The sequence below is a fragment of the Thunnus maccoyii genome, chromosome 23 (genome assembly GCF_910596095.1).
Source record: "Thunnus maccoyii chromosome 23, fThuMac1.1, whole genome shotgun sequence".
In the NCBI taxonomy this organism is placed as follows: Eukaryota; Metazoa; Chordata; class Actinopteri; order Scombriformes; family Scombridae; genus Thunnus; species Thunnus maccoyii.
This window is the reverse complement of record NC_056555.1, coordinates 21,632,805-21,655,054: the sequence shown is the minus strand read 5'-3', so window position 1 is coordinate 21,655,054 and position 22,250 is coordinate 21,632,805. Positions and strand designations below refer to the sequence as shown.

At 39.1% G+C, this 22,250-nt stretch overlaps 1 protein-coding gene across 3 annotated transcripts in view; it reads right to left on the bottom strand.

The window, feature by feature from the left end:
* The window catches only part of LOC121891148 (plexin-B2-like), a 211,650-nt gene that overhangs the window by 17,702 nt on the left and 171,698 nt on the right, over nucleotides 1–22,250 (bottom strand). For all 3 annotated transcript variants that reach the window (XM_042403917.1, XM_042403916.1, XM_042403918.1), the window contains 13 exons: nucleotides 19,876–20,024; nucleotides 17,499–17,634; nucleotides 12,430–12,566; nucleotides 12,160–12,336; nucleotides 10,901–11,012; nucleotides 7,843–8,049; nucleotides 7,659–7,742; nucleotides 5,038–5,133; nucleotides 4,140–4,276; nucleotides 3,933–4,033; nucleotides 2,518–2,747; nucleotides 903–1,084; nucleotides 621–687 (listed from right to left, as the gene is read on the bottom strand). In XM_042403917.1, the coding sequence (XP_042259851.1) occupies nucleotides 621–687; nucleotides 903–1,084; nucleotides 2,518–2,747; nucleotides 3,933–4,033; nucleotides 4,140–4,276; nucleotides 5,038–5,133; nucleotides 7,659–7,742; nucleotides 7,843–8,049; nucleotides 10,901–11,012; nucleotides 12,160–12,336; nucleotides 12,430–12,566; nucleotides 17,499–17,634; nucleotides 19,876–20,024 (1,815 nt within the window). The remainder of the gene's footprint in view (nucleotides 1–620; nucleotides 688–902; nucleotides 1,085–2,517; nucleotides 2,748–3,932; nucleotides 4,034–4,139; nucleotides 4,277–5,037; nucleotides 5,134–7,658; nucleotides 7,743–7,842; nucleotides 8,050–10,900; nucleotides 11,013–12,159; nucleotides 12,337–12,429; nucleotides 12,567–17,498; nucleotides 17,635–19,875; nucleotides 20,025–22,250) is intronic.

The window sequence follows — 22,250 nt, the reverse complement described above, 5'->3', positions numbered from 1 at the left end:
ACCTGAGAGTAAACCAAAGCAGTAAAGTTGCAGCTAAACAATGAGCTGAAACTCACTATAAAGCTCCGTAAAGTTGATTTTTCTGCCACTAGTTCTGGTTTCAGTGGAGATTTTAGAACAGACTCAACAACATATTCCTAAATCAATATTTGACAGCTGTGTTCCTCATCTATCACTTTTTGGTGTCTTTTTATTGTATTTTGTGTGTCGTATTTCCATTTAATTCTTTGTTAATTGTCTTTATTTCCCACTTCAATGTGTTTTCCATGAAGTGAAGAACTGCCTCTGTGTTTGAAAGGTGCTCTAGACATGAGAATGACTCAGCAAACATATTAGCTGCTGCTGTCAGTATCAACTGTCCAAAAAGCCCAAAACTCAACACAGAAACACCAGGTACACCGAGGTTTCAACAAGCGAGATGCAGAGCAAAGTTGTTTTTTTTGGTGTCAATTATAACCGAAGGATAGACGAGGACCAGCGCAGGAGAAGAAAGAGAGAGAAGAGTAAAAGCGAGGCGAGAGAAATAGATCGAAGAGAAAAGGAAATAAAAACAAAATCGAAGGACGGGGGGGGGGGGGGGGGGGGGACAACAGAATAATAACTGAAAGAATCTGTGTTACCCTGAGGAACTGATAGAGACAGATGGACATCCAATTACAGAGCATCCTCTCCACCACCGTCTCCGACCTAGATACACACACACCAGACACAAGATAAACAACATGACTGTCTTGAGCTGAAGCACAGAAGCCTGTAGAGCCCATTATAAACTGATATTTAAAGTTTGTTTACTTGTAATCATGGAGTAATTACAGCCTGAATACATGCAATGTACATAAAATGTGTCATCATATGTATTAAAAACACGATTCTGTGTTCACATTCGAGGGTGTTTTTCTCACCTCCTCAGCATGAGTTTGGGGTTTTTGTTCTGCACGTGTTCGTCCATCAGCTCCAGCAGCAGCGTCCTCGTGATGTCGGTGTAATACTCCAGTTTGCCGTGCAGCGCCACCGTCAGCAGGGAGGCGAAATAACCCCGAGCCCTGGCGTTGAAGTCCGGACGACTCTCCAACGTGTGGATGAACTAGACGCAGAAAATGTAAAAAAAAATTAAAGGTGCAAGCAGCGTTGGTTGGGATATCGCACTCTGGCCCGTCAGGATCAGATTATTTTGCTTTTTAAAAATGAGGGACATTTATATAATTGTGGTGTGCTTTTATTTTGAAAGACAGAAAAATACTCATATATTTGAATGGAGAGTGTGAGTGAACCCACACCTTTTTGAACATTTACTGCTTCCACATAGTTTTAGATACAAACTTAATTTGAACTTTAAATGAGTCACGAGACTTTGACCTACAAATCTTGAATTTACATGTTTTTTCTATCTTTTATTGTTTTTGAGATATTAGAGTGTGAGTTTTAAAGTCTTTTCTTGCTCCTCCTGTGATTTTATAATGAGTGTGTATTGCGGAATGTTTCACAGCACTGAGGGAGTGACATCACCAGGAGCAGTTGGAGAGGAGGATTTTAGAGTACGCTTCTTGTGAAATATCCTCATAAATCCCATGACTTTGGCCAAATCTAACATTAAAAATCATATTTTAGTAAGAAATTTCGTGGCGAATCCATTGATACAGGTTTGAAAGTGGTCAGACTTATACCTTAGGAGTCAGAAGCCTCTGTTTGACACAAAGGTCATGCCTCCCCATTGGTTTACATTGTAAGCTGTGATGTGGCACTGCAACTTTCAGAGTTTATAAAATCCAAACCGTTCGAGTTATTACAAAGTTTTTAACAACTTTTTTTCAGCATAGTGTCATAAGTCATCTATTTAAGTTTGAAGCCGATACCATTAACGCCCTCGTAGGAGATAGCGTTTGTTCGGGGGCCAAAATTGGGGCAAAGTCTTATTTTGAAAGGCTAATTGTGGACTTCCTGTTGGATTTAGGTCAGGGGTGTCAGTGATGACTACAATGATTTGTAGGTCTTGATGAGACAAATAAGTCGGTTTTAGTTTGATCTCTCTACGACATTCCTACAGGCCGTGGCGTCCCATTTTAGTTACATAGGTGGTGCTAGAGAGCACATTTTGGCACTTTAGGGGTTTAATTTTTACATTTTATCAAATTTTTCACTAGACCTGATGTGCCTGCCAAATTTGGTGAGTTATTGAGCATGTTTAGGGGGTAAAATTAAGGGTTTAAGTGGCGTAATAAGAAAGAAAGAAAGAAACAAACGAAAAACAATAGGGTCCTCGCCCCGAGCCTTTTGGGCTCAGTCCCTAAAAAAATAAAAATCTGCCTGTTACGTTTTGATATTTGTTGTGTCAGAGGGGTCACCAAAGTAATCTGGAATCATCCTCTGACGACCATGAATATCAGCAGCAAGTTTCATTGTCTCTAATAAACATGAAGAGAAAGACAGAGACAAAAAGTAGGAGAGAGAGAGATGGGGAAGAGAGAGTCTGGAGGAAAAAGAAGAGTCAAAAAAATCCTCCAAAAGCTCCAAACTCACATTGATGAGAAAGGTTTTACTGTTCAGCAGGTTGGAGAACTGGTTGAGCGCCTGAGCCACGATGGCCCTGCGAGCTTCTGGGATTTGGATTTTTCCTGTGATCATGGCGTTGTTGGCGCCGTCCTTGGAGGGCAGGAAGAAGTTACGGTCGGTGTAGGTTTTATAGTCCAGGAACGGGATGCGGGCTTCGCTCAGGTCGCTGGTGTGGTCCTCCATTTCAATCATCAGATCTGACAGACAGAGAGAAACAGTCATATTTATTCAGTTTGCATGTTGTATACTTTGTGTTTTACTTCATTTACATGGATTTCTGTGTTTTCTTCAACCTGGAGTAGCTACACTTTGCATACATTTAAATCCCTTTAGATACAGGAGGATTTAACCACTTTGATTGAATATTCCCACTCTGGAAAGTCTCTGTCGAAACATCCGAGAGACACATGAAGAGCCGAGCCTGATCCCCGAGCTCAGTAACTGAGCTGTCGAACGCAGCTGAAAACGGTCCGCCGCGCTGCGCCAAGAAGACCTGAAGCAAAGTTTCTGATGTCTGAGTCAAAGCGCTGCCCGTTCAGCTGAGTCGCGCTGGCAGGAGTTCACAATACGGAGATAAAACTGTCAAAGTGGCGACATCCTTTAATCTGTGAATGCAACGTGTGTGACACACAATTCAGCTCCGCAGACACACACACACACACACGTTTGTGCTGCGTCTGCCACTCGGCTCGACCACTGGAGAGCTTCCTGTATGTTCATGTGGAAATTGTACAAAAAATGTTCTTTTTAAATGTGTTTTTTTGGGGGCATTTATGGCTTTATAAGACAGTGACAGTAGAGAGACGTGTTTTACAGAGCATGCAATTCAATCTCTTGGATTTTAACACTAATAAATTGAGCAGTTTGGCATATTTTAAGTTTAAAACATGCTAATATTCATGTTTATATTTCCCAAACTAAAGGTACCAACATTTGGATTTTTAATTGGTAATGAACCTGCTTCAGTTATTATTGAATTTAATTGTTAAATCTTCACAGAACTCTTTGTTTTTGATGTTATATCACATTTCAGAACCCTTGAAAACACACTGACGGATCCTATTTGACGCCTTTAAAACATACGAGACAGATTCTGTTATATTTGGGTTTTTTTTTTTCTCTTATTTGCTAAACTCACAGTTCACAGCTGAGTTTCATCAACATCGACTGCGAGCTCAGAGGGAATGTGCATGGAGAGCTGCGAGTCTTGTTTGGATGCTGTAACAAGATCATTAAGTGTTACTTTTGAAGAATAAAGCTGTGATCTTTTATGGTTTTGTTTTTCATCTCCAGTAAAATCTAAAAATACCACATGACTGCTTCATCTTTTTAACGTCTCTGCAGCTTTCAGGGGGTATTTGAGAGTGTTTTTGTGTTTGTACCAGTGAACTCTTTCTTGCAGCGATCTCGCACGCTTTCCTCCAGATTCTCCAGCTGATGTTTCACCTTCTCGTACTCTCGTTCCGCCTGCTGACTCTTCCTCCTGTCAGCACACACACACACCAATAAAGACACCCAGAAGGATATTTAAACATATATCAACATGTGTGTCTTCATAATTTCTTTCACGGGTTGGTAATCTGTCGGACCTGTAGCAGTAGACGGACACGGCGATGAAGAGCAGCATCGGTACGATGACTGCAGGAATGATTATAGCCAGAGGAAGGTCTTCTTTCCTGGCGTAGTAGACTGATCCAACCGTCCACTCTCCATGACCAAACTTCACCTGGAGAGGAAAATAATACACAATGCAACAGTTTATTCAAGTTAGTTGAGGGTTAAAATAAAAACTGATGCTACTAGAATCGGATTTATGATTGAAAAGCAATAAAAAAAATAAACAAAAACATCTGAAAATAAGTCAAATTGAGATTTCTGGCATTTGAAAGCCGTTCAGCCTGACATATCTGGTTATAGTTGGAAACTAAAGCAGTAAAATTCAATATAAACTGAGCAGGTTTAAACAACACCTGTCTGCAAAGTGTGAGTTTATAATGACGGACTTATGACAGAGTCTATGCAGGTTGAAGAGATTCATTTATAAGCTGATAAAAACTATCAAATAAGCGAGTAATTTAAAATTGTACCAACATATTGTCAAACCTGCCAACACTGGGGAGTCTCCCGCTGTGCTCCCGATTGGTAATTTCATAGTGATACAAATCAAACGGGTGCTTCTGTGTGGGATGTGTGCGTCGTGGTGTCTTAACCAGTGGATGAGACACTTTACGCTCGTTGAACAGGTGGTTTGATAAATTGGCTCCTGTACTTTGAAGCCTAAATGTTGGCTGGTATTTATTATATTTCTCAAGTAAAGCGTGAAAAATGATGCCTATTGTAATAATCCTGTTTGGTATTAATCATCTTAAAGTGGCTTGAAGGTCGAACCTTATGTGACCACCTGGAAGTTTAGTGAATAAAACATTATAATTCGGTTGCATTTATCACTCTGTGTGTGTGTGTGTGTGTGTGTGTGTGTGTGTTTACCACTAGCTCCAGCAGGTCCTTGGTCGTGTCTCTGCGTTGGCGTTTGGACCGAGCACTGGGCTGTGACGAAGGAGCCTCCAGGATCAACTTATCATCCTGTACAGAGTCGACAGACAGACGGAGGGGAAACGTCAACCGGCTGAACTGAAGACATGTTGTTCAGTAGAACTTCATTAGCGATAATATATGACTGATGAGCTTTCTGAACTCAATTTTTTTGTAGCAGTGACAAAATAACTGTCACTACTAACGAACCCAGCTGGGGTATAAAACTATTCACTTTGATTCAAACACATGCCAGACAAGAAAAAGCTCTTTACTGACGTTGAAGCTTGGTGACCAGCTGCTGGATATTTGTATAAAGTAATCAGGCTGAGAATTATATTATAGTTTAGAGCAATTTTCTCCTTTATTCACTGGCGTGTCTTGTTCCCTAATGGAAGTATCAGAAAGTATCATCCGGCTCTGTTGTGATCGGTTCAGTCTGAGAGTTTATTGACTCTCAGTCATGCAGATTACAATCTAATGACTGTATATTGTCTATATGTTGTTTGGTCAGCTTTGTGATACCTTGTTAGACCGCAGCGTTAGGGGCTGACAGTGCACTGTGCAGATCTTGGGTCTGATTTTATATAGATTTATACAGCAATATAGATGTAATTATCATTTTTATAAGAATATGTGTGTATTTTCCAATAACATATACAGTATTAAAGTGTGGTAAACGCGTGCAAAGTCACTTATAATCTATTTAATTAACAATTCCCTATTGTTCTTTCTTCTAACAAGAACTTTAGTGGCTCATTTTGTTAGTCCATCTCAGAATAATTAATTTGGACAACAGAAATTTGTAGAAAGATGAGAAAATGTTTAGATATTTAGCATTTCTATAACATTGTTGGACTCACGCTGGAAAGAAAAAGGAACACAATCGATGCAGCAGAACCAGAGATATCGTCTTTTTTTATTCCAGGCATTCTTCTTCCTACATTACCCACAATTCAACTCGACTCGACCGAGATTCGGGTGTGTTATGCTAGTAGCTGCTAACGTATCCTGAAGCTGCTAGCCTCCAGCAGAGATGAGGAGCGGACTACAGAGGTGTCAAGCGACGTTGACTCAAGTGACATCACTTGATGCAAATTCTCAGATTTCTTCTGGAGACACAAAAGAATTTATACATATTTTTACACCTTGGAAACACACTTTGATATGTAAAACCAGTTCCCCCGGAGTTCCCCTTTAAGATCAAATCACCATGTTATGAATCTGCTGAGAGTTGATAAATGCTCAACGTAAACCTCCTTCAACACCAGGAGTGCTCGCCACCGTAGTGACTCCTCATCTACAAAATAATCTACAGAGAGGAGCTGTGAGAGGAATAGGAATTACAGTTGACATTTTGAAGTGCATTTGTATTAGGAGAAAGTGAAGCTGGTGGATTCTCAGCACCTGATTATTTAAAGACACACTTGATGTGCAATCAGACGCAGAGTGAATCTGATGAAGCAATATGTGAAAGGTGTGGTTCGCTCCTTTTTGATTTTTAATGTAATCTGTCAACAAGCAGTGTCAATCCTAGCATCCTGGTGTGTGCTGGAATACTGATTTTTTGGTTTACTGCGGTTTACTCCGCAGCAGCTGACATCCACGAGAGAAGCACCGCTGTGCACAGGATACCTTCAGTTTTTTAAAGGAATTGTGGTGTTTTAAAACAACTTCAGCACAAACATCCTCAACATTTTTGCTTCTGAGGATCACTGAGAAAGCCCCCCCCCCCCCAATAAAACAGCTTTTTGTGCCAGAGGGCAAACCTTACACCAACCGCTGCCCATTACTGCCTTTACTCCGACTTGTAACAAGACAGACGCTTTCATGACGATGCAGCCGTGCAAATCATCGCAAATTAAGTGGAGTCAGACGTCAGAATGATGGTGCTTTAAGTTCTTACTTCAGAAGAAAATAAGGAGATGAAGGCAATTTTTTAAATATAAATTTGAAAATACTGAATCAAAGCTTAAGATGAAAAAGAAGTTGATTTTTATCACATGAGATCTTTGTGGCAGATCAAATGTTAAGTGTGTCTTTAACCTGCAGGTTTTACATATAAATGAAAGTCCGTTACGTTCGAGCCAAACGAGTTCACACAATGCTGATTAAGCCTTTCATCACCTGTATTTCTGGATGAAAACATACCGCACATGTGCACCAGGTTGGGCAGCTAACTTCCAGTTAGCCCTCTGCTAACTCGAACGTGGATAAAATAACTTAATCGTGCGTCTCTTCTAGACTTTCTGAATGTTATCCGACCGGATCAAACGGATCAAATTCTGATAGTGAAACGAGTCATTTCGCGGCGGTTTCGTGACGCCCAAAACAATTTATCCACCGTTTTAAAGCCACAGCAGGAGTCAGCTACGATGGAGCACATGACACAAGCACGTGTGAACAGTGTTTTTGTAATTACTCTCACTGCCAGAAGGGGGAGACAAAAGTCTTGCACCCCAGCTTGATGATGAAGGATGAAGTGTAAATCTCTTATAAAAGCATTATAAACTTCTGGAACTTCTGTAAATATATACGGTTTAAAGACAAAGATGGTTTTCATTGTCAGTTTGTACCTGAAGTATGTTCACATGACAGGAGGCGTCTCCAACAAACGCCTGGGCCTCCTTGGCTGTCATCGCCTTGGAGAAACCTCGACCCTGAAGCAAGAAGAAGAAGAAGAAGAAGAGAGTGAACTCGACAGCTTCAGATAAAGAGCGACTGTGTATGAAGTGTAAATTTTTAACCGCCCGTCCTCACAGTCACGATGATGATGCTGGTCTCGGTGATGACGTTCTTGGCGAGTTTGTTGAAGGTGGGGTTTGGGTGGTATTCGAAGCTCTTCAGGTCTTCCTTCACGTTGTCTAGGTGGACCGCCGTCCTGAGCGACTGACTGTCGCAGCAGTTTACTATAGGGGAATAAAACTGGAGGACTGTGTCGTTCTTACTCAGAGCCTCCTGGACGAACTGAGAAAGACAAAGAAAGTAGAAAAAGAGTAAATATAACCTCAGAAAAGCTCCCAGATATATGTTTATTTTCACTCTGCAAGGAACAAAACACATTATATTACATTATAACCACTTTAGTCATATTAGAACTTCAAATAAAATAAGTTGTTGCTTGCAGTAGTTAAATATGCTTCTACACAAGTACAGGTGTATCTAATATTGTGTATATTTCTTTTTTTATAAATGCTTTAAGGACAGAATTTTTCAAATCTTCTTAAAACAACAGTCAGGTGTCCATAGTAACAGTGAAAGAGGTTTTCCTCGCTGTAATCATTCCTCCTGTTCATACTGGCTGTTAAAAGATCCTTCAAATGTGCTTTCAGTGTAAGTGATGGAGGCCAAAAGTTGATGTGGAGTTTATATGAGTCTTCATCAGTCTGAGTTAGTCATATCAAGTGGATATCTGACACATTTACAGTCTTTTTAGCATCAAATTCCCTCTTTGTGTTTCCTTGTTGAGCTGCGGTGGAAGTATAGTAACAAAAAGAGGAACTTTGGCACTAAAAAGACTGTAACGTTGAAAGATATCTACTTGACTTGACTCATTTGGACGCTGAAGCTTCATATTAACTTCAGATAAACTTTTAAATATATTTTTGCACAGAAGGAGGACTGTGGATTTTGTCCTCCATCACTTCCATTGTAAGGTCATTATGAAGGGATCTTCTAATGGTCAGTATGAACAGGAGGAATGATTACAGCAAGAAAAACATGTTTCACTGTTCATTTGGGCTCCTGACTGTTGTTTTAAGACCCGTCTTTTAAGTGACAGGATGAGCTGGAAGCACATTGATAACATCGGGCCTCATGCAAGAAGCACTCGTACGAACAGATTTACTCTTAAGAGGCATGTACTGTACGAATGATTTACACAATTTTCCTGTCGTACGAGTCATGAACAGATTTCTTCACAAGGGGAGAAACTCCTGTTGGACTCCGAACTATAAAGCCTTAATCTGAATTAATTTGGAGTTTAAATATGATACACAAATAAACTTGAATCTCTGCACTGTCAACCTTTTCTTTTTACTCTTCGGGAACATTTTTGTGAATGAAACTCGCCCACAAACGGAGCTGAACAGACGTTTTATGGGCGTTGATTTTGCTACTGATCAAATCTCATCGGGCTGAAACGAGCGATATGGGTTTGTGCAATTAAGAAAGTTTGTTAAAACCAACTGGGAACATTTGTACAAACAAACCTCAAAGAGAAAAGTCAGAGATTTAAGAGAATAAAATATCTTGTATTGTTTCTTTTTTCTTTTTCGCTTTATTTCTACACCTTCTTCTTCTACACCTTGCACCTTCTGTTTGTAAATGAGCTGCATCGCTTTCTTAAAATTACAACACTGCTGTTTTATCTAAAACTTAAAGTCATAAAAAAAAGATTTGCCTTCACTGAAAGAGGCCTTAACTTTGAATGGATACCAGCCAGAGATGAAAAGTACACAAACAAAGGCGTCCACATACTTTCGGCCATAAAATGCCTCAATCAGTATGCAGAAAATGAATCATTTCAGACTTGAAGTCGAGTGATTAAGGTTTTTTATTCAGGTGCAGATTTAACTTCAGATTTCCTCCCTTCCTCTCTTTTTCCTTCCTCTCTCTTCTCTTCCTCTCTGCCTCCCCCGCTGAGTCTCTTCCCTCGTTCTTCCCGCCTCAGACGGCAGCTTTTTGATGAAGCGGCGATAAAACGGCCTCACCTCCTCTCCCCTGCGGTGAATCTTAACAGACTCTGTCGCTCAAAGCTTTTCAGTGGTGAAACAGAAAACGTCGTCACTTTCTCTCTTTCTTTTTGTTTCAGGTTTTTTGGACTCAGAGAGAACAAACGTGAGTCGAAGCTGCAGACTGAAACACATCCGGACGATATTGTGCTTTGATTTAAGTGTCGTCCACCTCTCATATGACATCATTATACTGATGGCACATTTATTGTAGAATTGATCGGTGTTACTCTACAGGAAACTCTCGACCTGAAGTGACTCTAAAGAGAACAAAATTAGGGAAATGCTGAATGTTTGACCATATTTAACAATTATTTATTAATTTTAGAGCACAGAAATGTTCTTTTTTTAGTTTGTTTCTTGCTTCTGTTACATGATCGTTTTATATTTTAACTATAAAGTAAAAATTCAACATTAACGTCACAGTAAAAAGAGTTTAACTGATGCAAAGTTCATAATTTAATTTAATTTATAATTACGATTTCTGAGGATACGTTTTATTTTCCATTACTGATGGCTGATTTGATTTTTCTAGTTTTACCAGAGTTTTGAATTTAATCCATTTATTTGGCTGTAATCAGTTTATTTGCTACAAAATCAAAAGCATTTACACTGTTCTTAATATGTAGTTAAGATGTTTTTATCGCCTTGCACACAACATTTTAACTGTTGTAGATAATTCAGTGCATATTATCTTTAATGAAATGCTTTTTCCTGATAAATGCAACTCATTATCGAGAATATTTTTTATAAAAGTGTCACTAACCCGATGATAAAACGATGACAAAGGGTGGACAGAAAGAAAGAGGAGGGAAGAAAACCTGAGCTGAGCAGTGAGAAGGAGAAATAGATTTGTAGGAGCGATAAATAAACCACAGAAGAAGAGGAAAAAACAAACTTTCTGTAAGTCGGGGAACAAGAGTGTGTGTCTGTGTGTGAGAGAGGAGAGGAAGTACAACAAAGAAACCAAGAAACTTCATCAATCTGCCGCCACACAAACACACACAACACACACACACACACACATACACACACAAACACACACAATAGTAGCAACAGTTTGTGTGGAGATCCAGACGACGTACCTCTACAGGTGCGGTGTTTTGTGAAAACTCGTCAGCGGAGGGCAGGACTTTCATCGTGGCTCTCTGGATCAGATCAAACCCGCTTCCCATCACCACAATCCTCCGACCACCACTACACACACACACACACACACACACACACACACACACACACACACACACACACACACACACAGAGTAATAATAATTAATATAAGCACATTTACTAAGCTTTAAAGTACTTCTACATTTCGGGGAGGCTTTTATTTTTTCTGCATTTTTATCTGATGGCCCGAGTTAATCGTGTAATTTTCTGCCGCTACAGATCTCTCAATCAAAACAGTAACAAAAGACGGAGTTTGATGACGTCGTGGAGTAGCGTGGGATCATGGGAGTTGTTGTCTTCATTGTTAAACAACCACCACTGCCGTACAGACGGTGCTCTGCAGCTTCTCCCTGAGTTAGGATTCCTTCAGTGTTCATCGTTCAGGAGTTTTTCAGAAGCCGAATTATCCGCAGAGGTCTCCACCTCTCAAAAACAAACGGAACCGGTGATTAAAACCGGTAAAAACATTGAATAACGCAGTTTCACATTAAAAATCAGTGTCTCTCTCTCTTTATTCGGAAGACAGAGGATGTCTGGAGGAGCTGTTAGCCTAGCTGCGGCTAACGTTAGCTCAGCTTGTTTTTACCGGGAGCCGAATTATCCACAGACGTCTCCTCTTCACCAAAAACAAACATACACAGCGAGTAAAACCGTAAAAATACTGAATAAAGCTGTTTCAAATAAAAAAACTTATGTTTCTCCGACGATGCTCAGCGAGCACCAGACTTCCAGGAGGGGCTGCTAGCTTAGCTGCGGCTAACGTTAGCTCAGCTTGTTTCTCTGATAACTTAAGATCCAGACGTCTCATGACAAAAATCCTTCATCTGGTTAAAATATACAGTTAAAAACGACAAAGACCTAAAAAGTATATCATAAGAATGCGGTTTAAAAATGGATAAAAACAGTTTAAAAATTAAACGGACCGTAACCTTAATTAAAATTACAGATTCCTCTTGGTTTGAAACTTGTTGGAAACATTTGGGATAATGTAAGTAGGTCTAGTCGTTTTTTAGACATTTTAATGTGGAAAAGTTGCATATTAGACCTTTAAAAGTTTAAAGCTCCCAATGTAGAAGACAGATGGAAACGTCTCGGCTTCAAAGGGACTTTTTATTTTCATCAAAGCATATATCTATCGCTATATCTGATCAAAATGAAATAACAACATACTCACCATACGAAGCTGGTCTTGGGATAATAATCTGTGATCTTGGGGTTTTCGGAGTACTGGAAAGCATTTGGGATGTCTTTGGTGGTGTTTTTACCATATTTCACCATCACTGTCTGAGGTTCAGGAGAGGGCCCGCGGTTCTTTCCCGTCTCACAGGTGATCTTGTCGCCGAACGACAGGCTGAACAAAAAAGAGACGGTTAACGTTTCACTGTCAAAGACAACAAAAAGCAGATACTTAAACGTGACACCGTGAGCTTGGTATCGTTCTTACACTTCACAAGGGATGCCCCCCACGGTGACGGCCACGTCGCCTTTAGTCGCCGTGTCCAGGTCTTCTCCCGTGATGGTGATGACGGTTCCTCCGGCTGTGGGGCCTCTCACTGGGTCCACGCTCTTTGGTTTGGGGTCCTGGACAGAGAAGATAATAAAATAGACATTATACAGACACCCTGTGGTGTTTTTGCCCATTTTCAATTTATTTTATTTATAGGCTTATGGCAGAATTACTACATGTACAACCCAGGCACGTCATACATTGATTTTCTCCAGGACAGACAAGGCTGTTCAGTACTACATATGCTCTAGGAGACTAGAAATGTTTTGTAATTTTTTGTCTTTCTGTCCAGAAGTTTTTTATCAGGCACAAACATCCATACATTAATAGATAGAGGACGTTGTTGGGGTTCTAGGGATATAAATACTATGTTGATGGGACATTTTGAGAGTTATTAATGTCAAAAAATGTACTGATAGTGCCAAAGGAACAAAATATAGAAACCTCGTTTTTGCTCTGTTTCAACCTGCAAGGCATCAATACGTTCTGTGACATCATTCTCATTCATTTCAAGTTGTGATGTCACATTTTTGGAAAGATTACACACTGTGTTCGCTTCTCAACACTTCTTGTTTACACACAAGCATGTATGTAGCTGTAAAGAAAGACCGACCGGGTTACTTTTAATGGAGAAAAAGTCAGAAATTTGATGCTTCATGTTATAAGGAGAGTCTTTTTTTTTGTATATGGTTTCAAAGCGGATTAACTGATGCTTTATCTTAACAGATTGATGAGAAACTGACATCTTTATTTAGAGTAGGTTCTACAGATTTATTAAGTGTGTGGATGTTGTTGTTTTAGTTTGACAGAGTTTTAATTTAAGGGTTAAAGTCTCTCTGAAGCTAAACAAGCAGGCAAACACAGAGAGGAGTCCATTGATGCTTATTTATAGGGCTGTATTAGTCAATTAATTGATTTGTCGATGGACAGAAAATTAATCTGCAACTATTCTGACAATCAATTAATTGCTTTTGTCATTCTTGAAGCCCCAAATTTGCTGGTTTCAACTTGTCAAATGTGACGATTTTATGGTTTTCTCTCTTCTGTGATGAGAAACTGAATATGGTTGTTTTTTTTGTTTTTTTGACTGTTGGTCGGAAAAAACGACATTTGAAGACGTCCACTTAGACTGTGGGAATTTATAACCATTTTAAGACATTTTATGGACCAAACTAATCGATTAATTGAAAAAAATAAACTGCAAATTAATCTATAATGACAAAAATCGTTAGTTGCAGCCCTACATATTTACTCCACTTAAATTTTGTTTTAGAACAAGGAAAAGAAGATATTGGATTTCATGTTTTTGTGATGATTTTATGAAAAGAAGCCTGTAATACTCATATATAACTCTTTTGTTTAAGTGACACTTACTGACTCTTATTTTCTCTTGTTTACATTATTAATACATCGAATTACATCTTTTTGTTGTTTTGGCATCAAAATAATCACATTTTAACAACAAAAAAAGCTCAGACAGACAAAACAAAGAGAAAACTAAAAACGAGAAGTAAACAAACTTTAAACGAGTGGAGTTTATTATGTTCTAACCGCCGTCCTGCAGGTACGAACGCTTTAATCACATCAAAACATATTTCAAAATTCTACCAAAAGCTGATTCAACCCTGTGGTATTTAGACAGTGAGCTATATAACTAAAAAACAGTGTCACTGCAGAACGCCACCATGGGGGAGTTTTATCAGCTCAGAGTGCTTGAGGAATATTGATAAAGGAGACGGGTACACCAGTGAAACACACCAGCTGGTTGGTTTCCTGTTTGTACTGGAAGGTTTTGTACTGTTCTGACAGCATGACAAATAAAACAAGAGGGGATATTAATTCTCAGCTACACGGGAGGATAAAAGCAGCTTCGAATTTTAAGTCAATCTGTCCGGAGTATTAAGACACAGCGGTCGAGCGCAGTGTGTGAAAGATGCTTGTGCGTGTTCGGCAGCGAAGAAAGAAAGGTGTAAATGTGATGCTGAAGTGAAGAAGTGTTTTCTAAAGTGTGTGGTGTACAGCTGCTGGGTTGTATTGTGTTACTTATGTAAGCATTTGGTTTGTTGGTGTTTCAGAATTGTTCTCGCTGTTCTGGAAAAGCGAGCCGCAAACACAAGAATAAATATCCCCGAAGAGAGACAAACTCGTAACAACTCCACCCGGTTGGAAGTTATACACAAAGGAAACAATAGAACAGGAGACAGCAGAAATATATTTGGTCTGTGAGTCAAAAAAAAAACACACACAGGCAGGTCTAGACTCTGGTATGAAGAAAACTAGAGATTTACTAGCATGAAGACCTTTCACTGTCTAGACTCAACTTTCTTTAGCTGCACTAATCAATATTATTACCTCAACACTTTCTCTAGAAACCTGTGAGTTTTAGCATCTTTCAGCTCTTTGTTTTGTGTTTTTATAGCCTCAGTCTCATCGCTCTCAGTTAAAAAGCTCAGATAAACCCAGTGTACATGACCTGCTCAGCACCGCCAACGCCAAACTAGCCGGTGAACATGGTGGAACATATTCAAGACAAGAAAGCTAAAAGGATTGTGAATATTGGACTTTTTGGACGAATTTTGCTCTGTGTGCTAATGCTAATGCTAACATGTTCACTACATAAACTTCATTGGGTGATTTTATGTTGATGATGTGTTTTAGCTAATGTTTTAGCTAGCTAAGAGGCCAAAAAACCCCCCAAAAAACCAGTTATGCCAACTGAAGCTGTAATGTGTCAGGCTCAAATATACTTTAAGCCTCGCTAGTTTTCTGACCTGCAGTAGACCTAAAGCAGGAGAGCAGTGAGAGAAAGGGCAGACAAGCAAACAAACTATAAAAAGAAGTGGTTGGATAGGAGTGGAGACGGGGGAGAGGAAAAAAAAAAACCAAAACAACTATGTCCTGACTCATCCTGGTTTCACCCTGGAGCCTGACCAGAGATCCCCCACAACAACACTGCAGCTTTCTGTTTTTACTTTTTCCTTTTCCCACTCTTCTCTTTTCTCCCTTCTGCTCTCTCTTCCCTCCTTTTGTTGTTTTCTTTGGGTTACTGTTTGGCTCTCTTTACTTCTCCTTGTTCGTACTGTCCTGTGTCATATGTGTTTTCATGTTAATCACATACTTGCGCTAAAAAAGCCTAGCTAGTTTTACTTGAGCTCAACACAAGTGTTAGTTTAACATAGATGGTATGTACTGAATATCTTGAAATTTATCATGTGACATTTAGAGAGTCAGTATTCTCGTGTTAGCATGCTAACATGCTTAGAATGTCTACACGCTGACTTTTAATGCCTAAAATTTAGCATGTTAGCTTGTTACGTTAGCATGCTACCTTTAGCTTAGACTGACTGAAACGTTTACCTGTTGATGGGGAACATACCATCAAACTCTCTGACATCAATTTGGGAAAATTTAACTACATTTAAGATGTACAATGTGTGATTTTTGTTTATTGTCAACAACAGTGTCCCTTTAAATTACCTTAAAACGATAAGAGAGGCAGGGAAATATAATCAACAGATGTGTTTTTTTGTCCTTTAGACTCATCGGTTGTTTCAAATTCAAAGTTTAAAACCCTGAGCTGAGATGATGGAGTTTACAGACAGAGAAGCACTGCTGCTAAAGTCATTTTGGTCTCAGCAGTTTGCTTTAATTAGATGTTTGTCAGCTCAATAGAAACAAAAGAAGAAATATGAAAGTTGAACAACAACATCTGAGCCTTGTTAGAGACAGAAAACAGAACAGCAGGTGAAACTTATTTATTATGATCATGTTTCTCTATTTGTGGTACGTGGGGGAGAACCGCAGGAAGTTTTTATGCGGCGGCGAATTTGTATGCAAGCGATACTTTTATGATTTGCCTCCATCGCTGCTTCTTCAGGGAGCCCGATTTCTCTGCACCGCTCTGCACAGGAGGGGCCGTACGCTTTCGCTTTGTTTGAAACCTTTAATGTTTCTGGGATTTGATCTCCGGGGTTTGAAGTAGTTGTGTCACACAATGTTCTGTATTGCCTCAGAAACTTTGATGAAGTGTGTACACGGTGTCTGCAGGTTTCAGGACGACAGATTAAAGAGTTTTTTTAGAACCTTTTAAATGCTTCTTGCAGTTGAGTGAAAATCACTTTAAGTACAAAAAAACAAAGCAACAAAGCTACTGTGATTCCCATGGAGAAGAGGTAGTAAATGTTATCAAACTACTATATAAATGGGACACTGGAACACCTGGAAATTAAATGTTAAGAGAGGTGAATTCAGTGTTTAATAAAACAGATAACATACATATTGTACTTATAATCCTGTGCTGTATTTTTTAATCTAACAGCATTAATTTGGTGATTTGCAGGTAAAGTTTCCAGATGTTTATGTTTCATATAAACTTTGTTTCAACCGCGTTTAAATGTCTTTATTTTCTGGTACAAGTATAGCAAGTAAATGCTGTTGATTATATACGGTTACACACTTACACCTACACAATATCACACTTATATGTTAATATATACACAGTCATATATCACACCGTGTCCTAACAGCGAGCGAGCGTTTGACTATCATTGCATAACATTGAATCTGTTAAATATGCACCTCTGTTGCATCACATAAACAAACCAAATCAGCTGCACACTCGAGATCAGACTGACTGGAGACGTCACCACTCGAGTAAAACATAAGCAAGTACTTGATATCTTCCTGCGTTTGTACTTTTTAAACAGAAAACACTAGATGTTTCTTTACTGGGAATGAACATATAATATAAATCTCCCTCCAGCCAGCTGCTACCTTATTTACGTTTTTGTCGTGAAATGACTGTTGAGATAACTCCTCATTTCAACTAAATGAGTCAGCCGCGCCTCGTCCGTGACACCGCGTCCTACAGCGCTTTCAACATGAGTGACAGGAAGTCGATAGAAACAGGGTGGCCGACAAAAGTTCAGCTGTCAGTGCGTCCGTTTATGAGTGAGAGAATATAAGGAAGGAAGCATCTACAGAGCAGCGTTTGGATTCAAACTTACCCGATAGGTGAACATGACCTGAGATTTTCCTTTTCTCCCTCCCTCTACTTCTATTTCCACCGCTCCCTTGTTTGTTGGTTCAAACGGGAGGTCAGACGGCGGCGTTCGCCTCGCCGGGCCGATCTCACACACCACGCTGTGGACAGAAAGAGAGAGAGAGAGAGATTAAATAATCCCAGTGACTTCCAGTAATGTTAGGAGCTGCACACAGGTTCAAATCAACTTCTACTTTGTCTTTTTTTGGCTTGAAAATATACTTGTCTTGAAACATAAAATGCTCATATGCATTGCCACTGTCCTAAATTATCAAAGATTTGGAGCTTTGTTTTCAAAGTCAGTTATTTTTGGACAGTCGATACAACCAGATGCTCTAAACGGAGCCAGATTACAACCTTCAGGGCCATTCAGTGAGTCATCTTTATATATATAATCATATAATTTTAGAATATTTTATCATTTTTAATTCAAATTCATTCAACTCATGGCTGCCATGACCACATTTTATGAGCCAAAATGTATTTAAATTCTTTTTTTTCCCCTCTTTTCCCTCCACTGCTCCTAACTGTCATATTATTAGGCTAACTCAAATTACTGACCTCTGTTTTTATATAACGTATTTCCTAAAATAAAGGCCTTTATTGACCTCAACTGCAGACGTTACCGGGAGTTTATTTCTAATTCCTTCTGTTTGATAATATGATATTTGCTCATATTTTAGTACGAAGCCTCCTTGTTTTCTGATCTGCTTCCGTTTGCTCTGTTAAATGTTTGTTATTGCATTACTGTTAATTACGGTAATCCACTTACTCCGACATGTGGAACAATAATTCTAGAGCTTGAGTTCCACCTGGAACGTTTTGGCAGTGGTTACCTGGTTACCCTGGTTACCCATGCTCATGCTGCTGTCATTATAATTAAAATGAGAGCCGTTATTCTCATATTTAAACAAAGTCGTGTCTCCTCCGTCCTCCTCCCCTCTCTGTGACGGTTGGCTGGAGAGATACGGATGTACTCATAGATTTGGAATTATATAACAGGCACAAGGAGTTTATCCACGCTTGTTTTTTCCCCCATCCTGTTTTCGGGGCCGGTCTTTATTTGTTCGTGTCGACCACGCCTCCGGCCATTATCAGAGACCCGGCTTTTAACTGACTACCATCTTTTATTTGAGGAAATATGGTATTTTGCGGCTCGGCGGGTCGTTTGCTCACAACTCTGTGTGGTCATCGGAGCACAGTTTTGGCGTTTTTGAAATACCGTCATTCCAGAAGCAAACAATCTGGGTTTATAGCTGATACTTATTAATCAAAACATCTCGATATATGCTGTGGATCGGCTCAGGACACATTTACTTTACTTAACTGAAATTCTGCAGGTAGATAATCGTATCCTGGTTTGACAATTTTTTTGATACGGATGACTCAATTAGCTGACAGATGTTTGATGGGGCTCACTTTTAAAGGTGGCTCTTGTTATGGAATTTTCCATCTTTAGAGGTTACAAATTGGGTTACATTGGGTCAAGCTTGGCTTTGAGGTCACACTGTAATTCTTAATCAGAGATTAAGATATCATCTCCTTGAGACTTCAGCTGTCTGTGATGTTTTGGGGGAAGGCAGAAACCTCTCTGATAGAGGGTATATCAGCATTGCCATGGTTACCAAGGTCGGAGGAGGCTTTCCTAAACAACACTGACGGAGGTGGATGACACAGTCAGACGCTCAAACCAAAACTGCTGTAATTACATGCAACGTGACTTAAATGGTCCCTTGTTTAGAAACTAGGGAACCAATCAGACTGATTTTTCATATTGTAGACTGATAAAGACCAGGACTCGGACCCTCAGAACTGAAAGAGACAGCATCGGAGCAAAACACTCTGGTGTTTACTGTTTTTGGTTCTCCACTTGGCCGAGTGCTTTCAATAAACATTTTCAGCATCAAAAGTCTCATGTGCGCCTTTCTCCACTGCTGACCATCGCTAAAAATATCCACAACAGCTCTGACTGGCTGTGTTTACATGTGAGGAAGAGGCTCTAATCTTACGCAATTATTCAGGTAATCTGGTTTTGACTCGTGACTCATCTTTTAAAAGGACATTGTGGTTTTGAAACGTGTGAAAATTTTAATGAGTAAAACCAAAAATCGCTGATGACAAGCTGCACTACTTACGCTTCACCCTCTCTCCACCTGTATTAGACGGAGGCCGGTGTTAAGTCGAAGAGGAGGAGGTGATATTCAGTTCATCTCTTTTAATTAATTAATGGCAGCCGACGGTTAAAGGTTGGTGTAAAGACCTTCACCTGAGTAAGACCTTAACGTGTACAGACAACAGTTCGGAGTCCTGTCAGCATGTTAATGTAGCCGCTGTGAGATTACCTCGTAGAGACGGAGTATCTGTCCTCTTGGTGAACGCAGTCCACTCCGGCCACGGTGATCTTCTTGATGTCTTCCTTCTTAATTCCCATGTTGGAGCCTTTAATGGTCACTGAGATCCGACCGTTCAGAGGGCCGTAGCGAGGGATGATCTGCAGAAGGAGGACGAAAGACATGCAGCTTTGTTTGATATTACAGTTAACAGTTCAAATAGGGGAAGTGTTTGTATGCTTTTACTGCATAAAAGCTGTATTTTTCAAGACGGTTGCACACATCTCCCGCGGTTTGCCTCAATTTAGTTTCGGCTTGCTGTGACCACAGTACAAACAAAAGTGATTTGTTTGTATTTGATGCATTTAATGCTTTTTGTCTTCTTGCCAGTTAAAAAGCTCTCCACAAAAAGCTCAAATGTTGATGCGGAAATAACTAAAAAAAAAAAAAAAAAAAAAAAAAAAACTCTTAATCAGCTGCTGCCCAAAGGAAATCGAGACGGGGGTCTGAAACAAATGACTGATGTTCCGGAGAAAATAGGAAACATATTGAAGTAGCGCAGCAGAGGACGAACTGTGAATACAATATGAGGGAGAAAAATGAGTTTGGGAACAATTCACTAGAGGAAAAAAAAAAAGGGACTGATTGGGTGAAATTATATGTTTTTAAAAAAGCTGTATGGATTTTTTAAATGTAGACTTTGATATGAAGAAGATAAACGGTTAAAATGATTGTTGAGAGTAAATTCCTGAATCCTATCTGGGATACAAAAAAGCTAATAGAGCTGATTTTAAAACAATCCCGGGAGTGAAAGAAAGAGACGGAGGGATTTTATTTACCTTTTTTTTTATATCCCTGGTGTACAACAGACACACAAACCAAAGGTGTGTTTATTCACACTGAGTTTATACATACTGTAAATGTATGCATAATCATTTTATAGTGTGTACACAGACATATTTCTCATGAGTTTAAATGGCTTCAGAAGCTATTTAAACTCAAGATTTCCCAGGTGGCAGACAGTGAAAAGGGACATAAATTGCATTTTTGTTTGTAACGGCAGCATATTGCTTCCATCATAGCAAAAAAACATCTGCTCAGTTTCTTGTTATAGTCAGAACCTTTTCCATGTTATAACCAGTCATTTCCACTTTTTATAGCCGATGTTGGCGACAATATCAAAGTCTCTTAAGTTACTGAATGGATATTTTTCTTGTGTTAACAACTATCTAACAACTACCTAACATCATGTTATAATGTCTTAATGAGATACGCTGATTTTGTGAAATAAGGAGAAAGTTTTGTGATATAATAAGATTAATTATAGGTTATTATTACAAGAAAAGGTTCTTGTATAAACCGAATAGTTTGGTATCTTGTGATAATGAGAAAATAACTCAGAACAGCACAAAAAAAATCTTATAATGTGAAAAGTTTCTTAACATGAAACATATCTGGTTATAACAAAATTTCTCATTTTAACAAGAAACTGAACAAACATTTTTGTCGGCATTATGTTGCCGTAGTTTGTCTTGATATAACCACAAGTAAAAATTACTGATAGATCAATGATTCATTCTGTTAAATTCATTCTGTATATATTTTCTTTTTATAAGAAGGAATAGTTCAACATTTCGAGAAATATGTCTATTTGCTTTCTTGCTGAGAGTCAGATGAGAGGATCAATACCACGCTCTTTCTGAAGCTACTTGTTAGCTTAGCCGGTTAGCTTAGCTTAGATTTGAAAAATGTAATGTTTGGCTCTGAGGCCACAGTATCTTTAGAATAAAAAGAGTTTATCTCTATGTGAGCATGAATGTGCTGTAGTCTACAGTATTTTGTGTCTGGTTTCCTAAAATGGGGAGCATTAATGTTTTTAGTTTATGTCACAGCGATCCTCCTTTCAAACACAGATTTTTCTTTTGTACAAGTGGACATTTATGATGTGAGAAGAAAAGTCAGGAGGCCACCAAAAAGATTCATCCTCTGGAGATCATGAATATCCACCAAAATGTTAATTGAGACAGTAGTTTTAAAACTCTAGTGATTTAATATTGCACTTAAATAAATTTGGGAGGCTGATGAAACACAGTTTTAAAAAAAGAAAGTTCAAATTAAATGCAGCAGAAGCCAAGATGTCCAGACTTTTAGTCAAGTCTAGTTCAGGTCAAGATCCAAAAACACTGAAATCCTACATTTCCCATAATGCAACTCAATGGTATATCTTCATTACACCCTCCCTGCCTAGTAAACACATCTTTCTATTAAAAAAACTGCCAAGGGGTCACCAAAAACCACCAACATGTAGTGGTGGTTATTTTAAAAATGTGTTATTTATGTTCTGTTTTGCCATTTTTATTTTGTATTTGTTTTTAGTTTTAATAAGA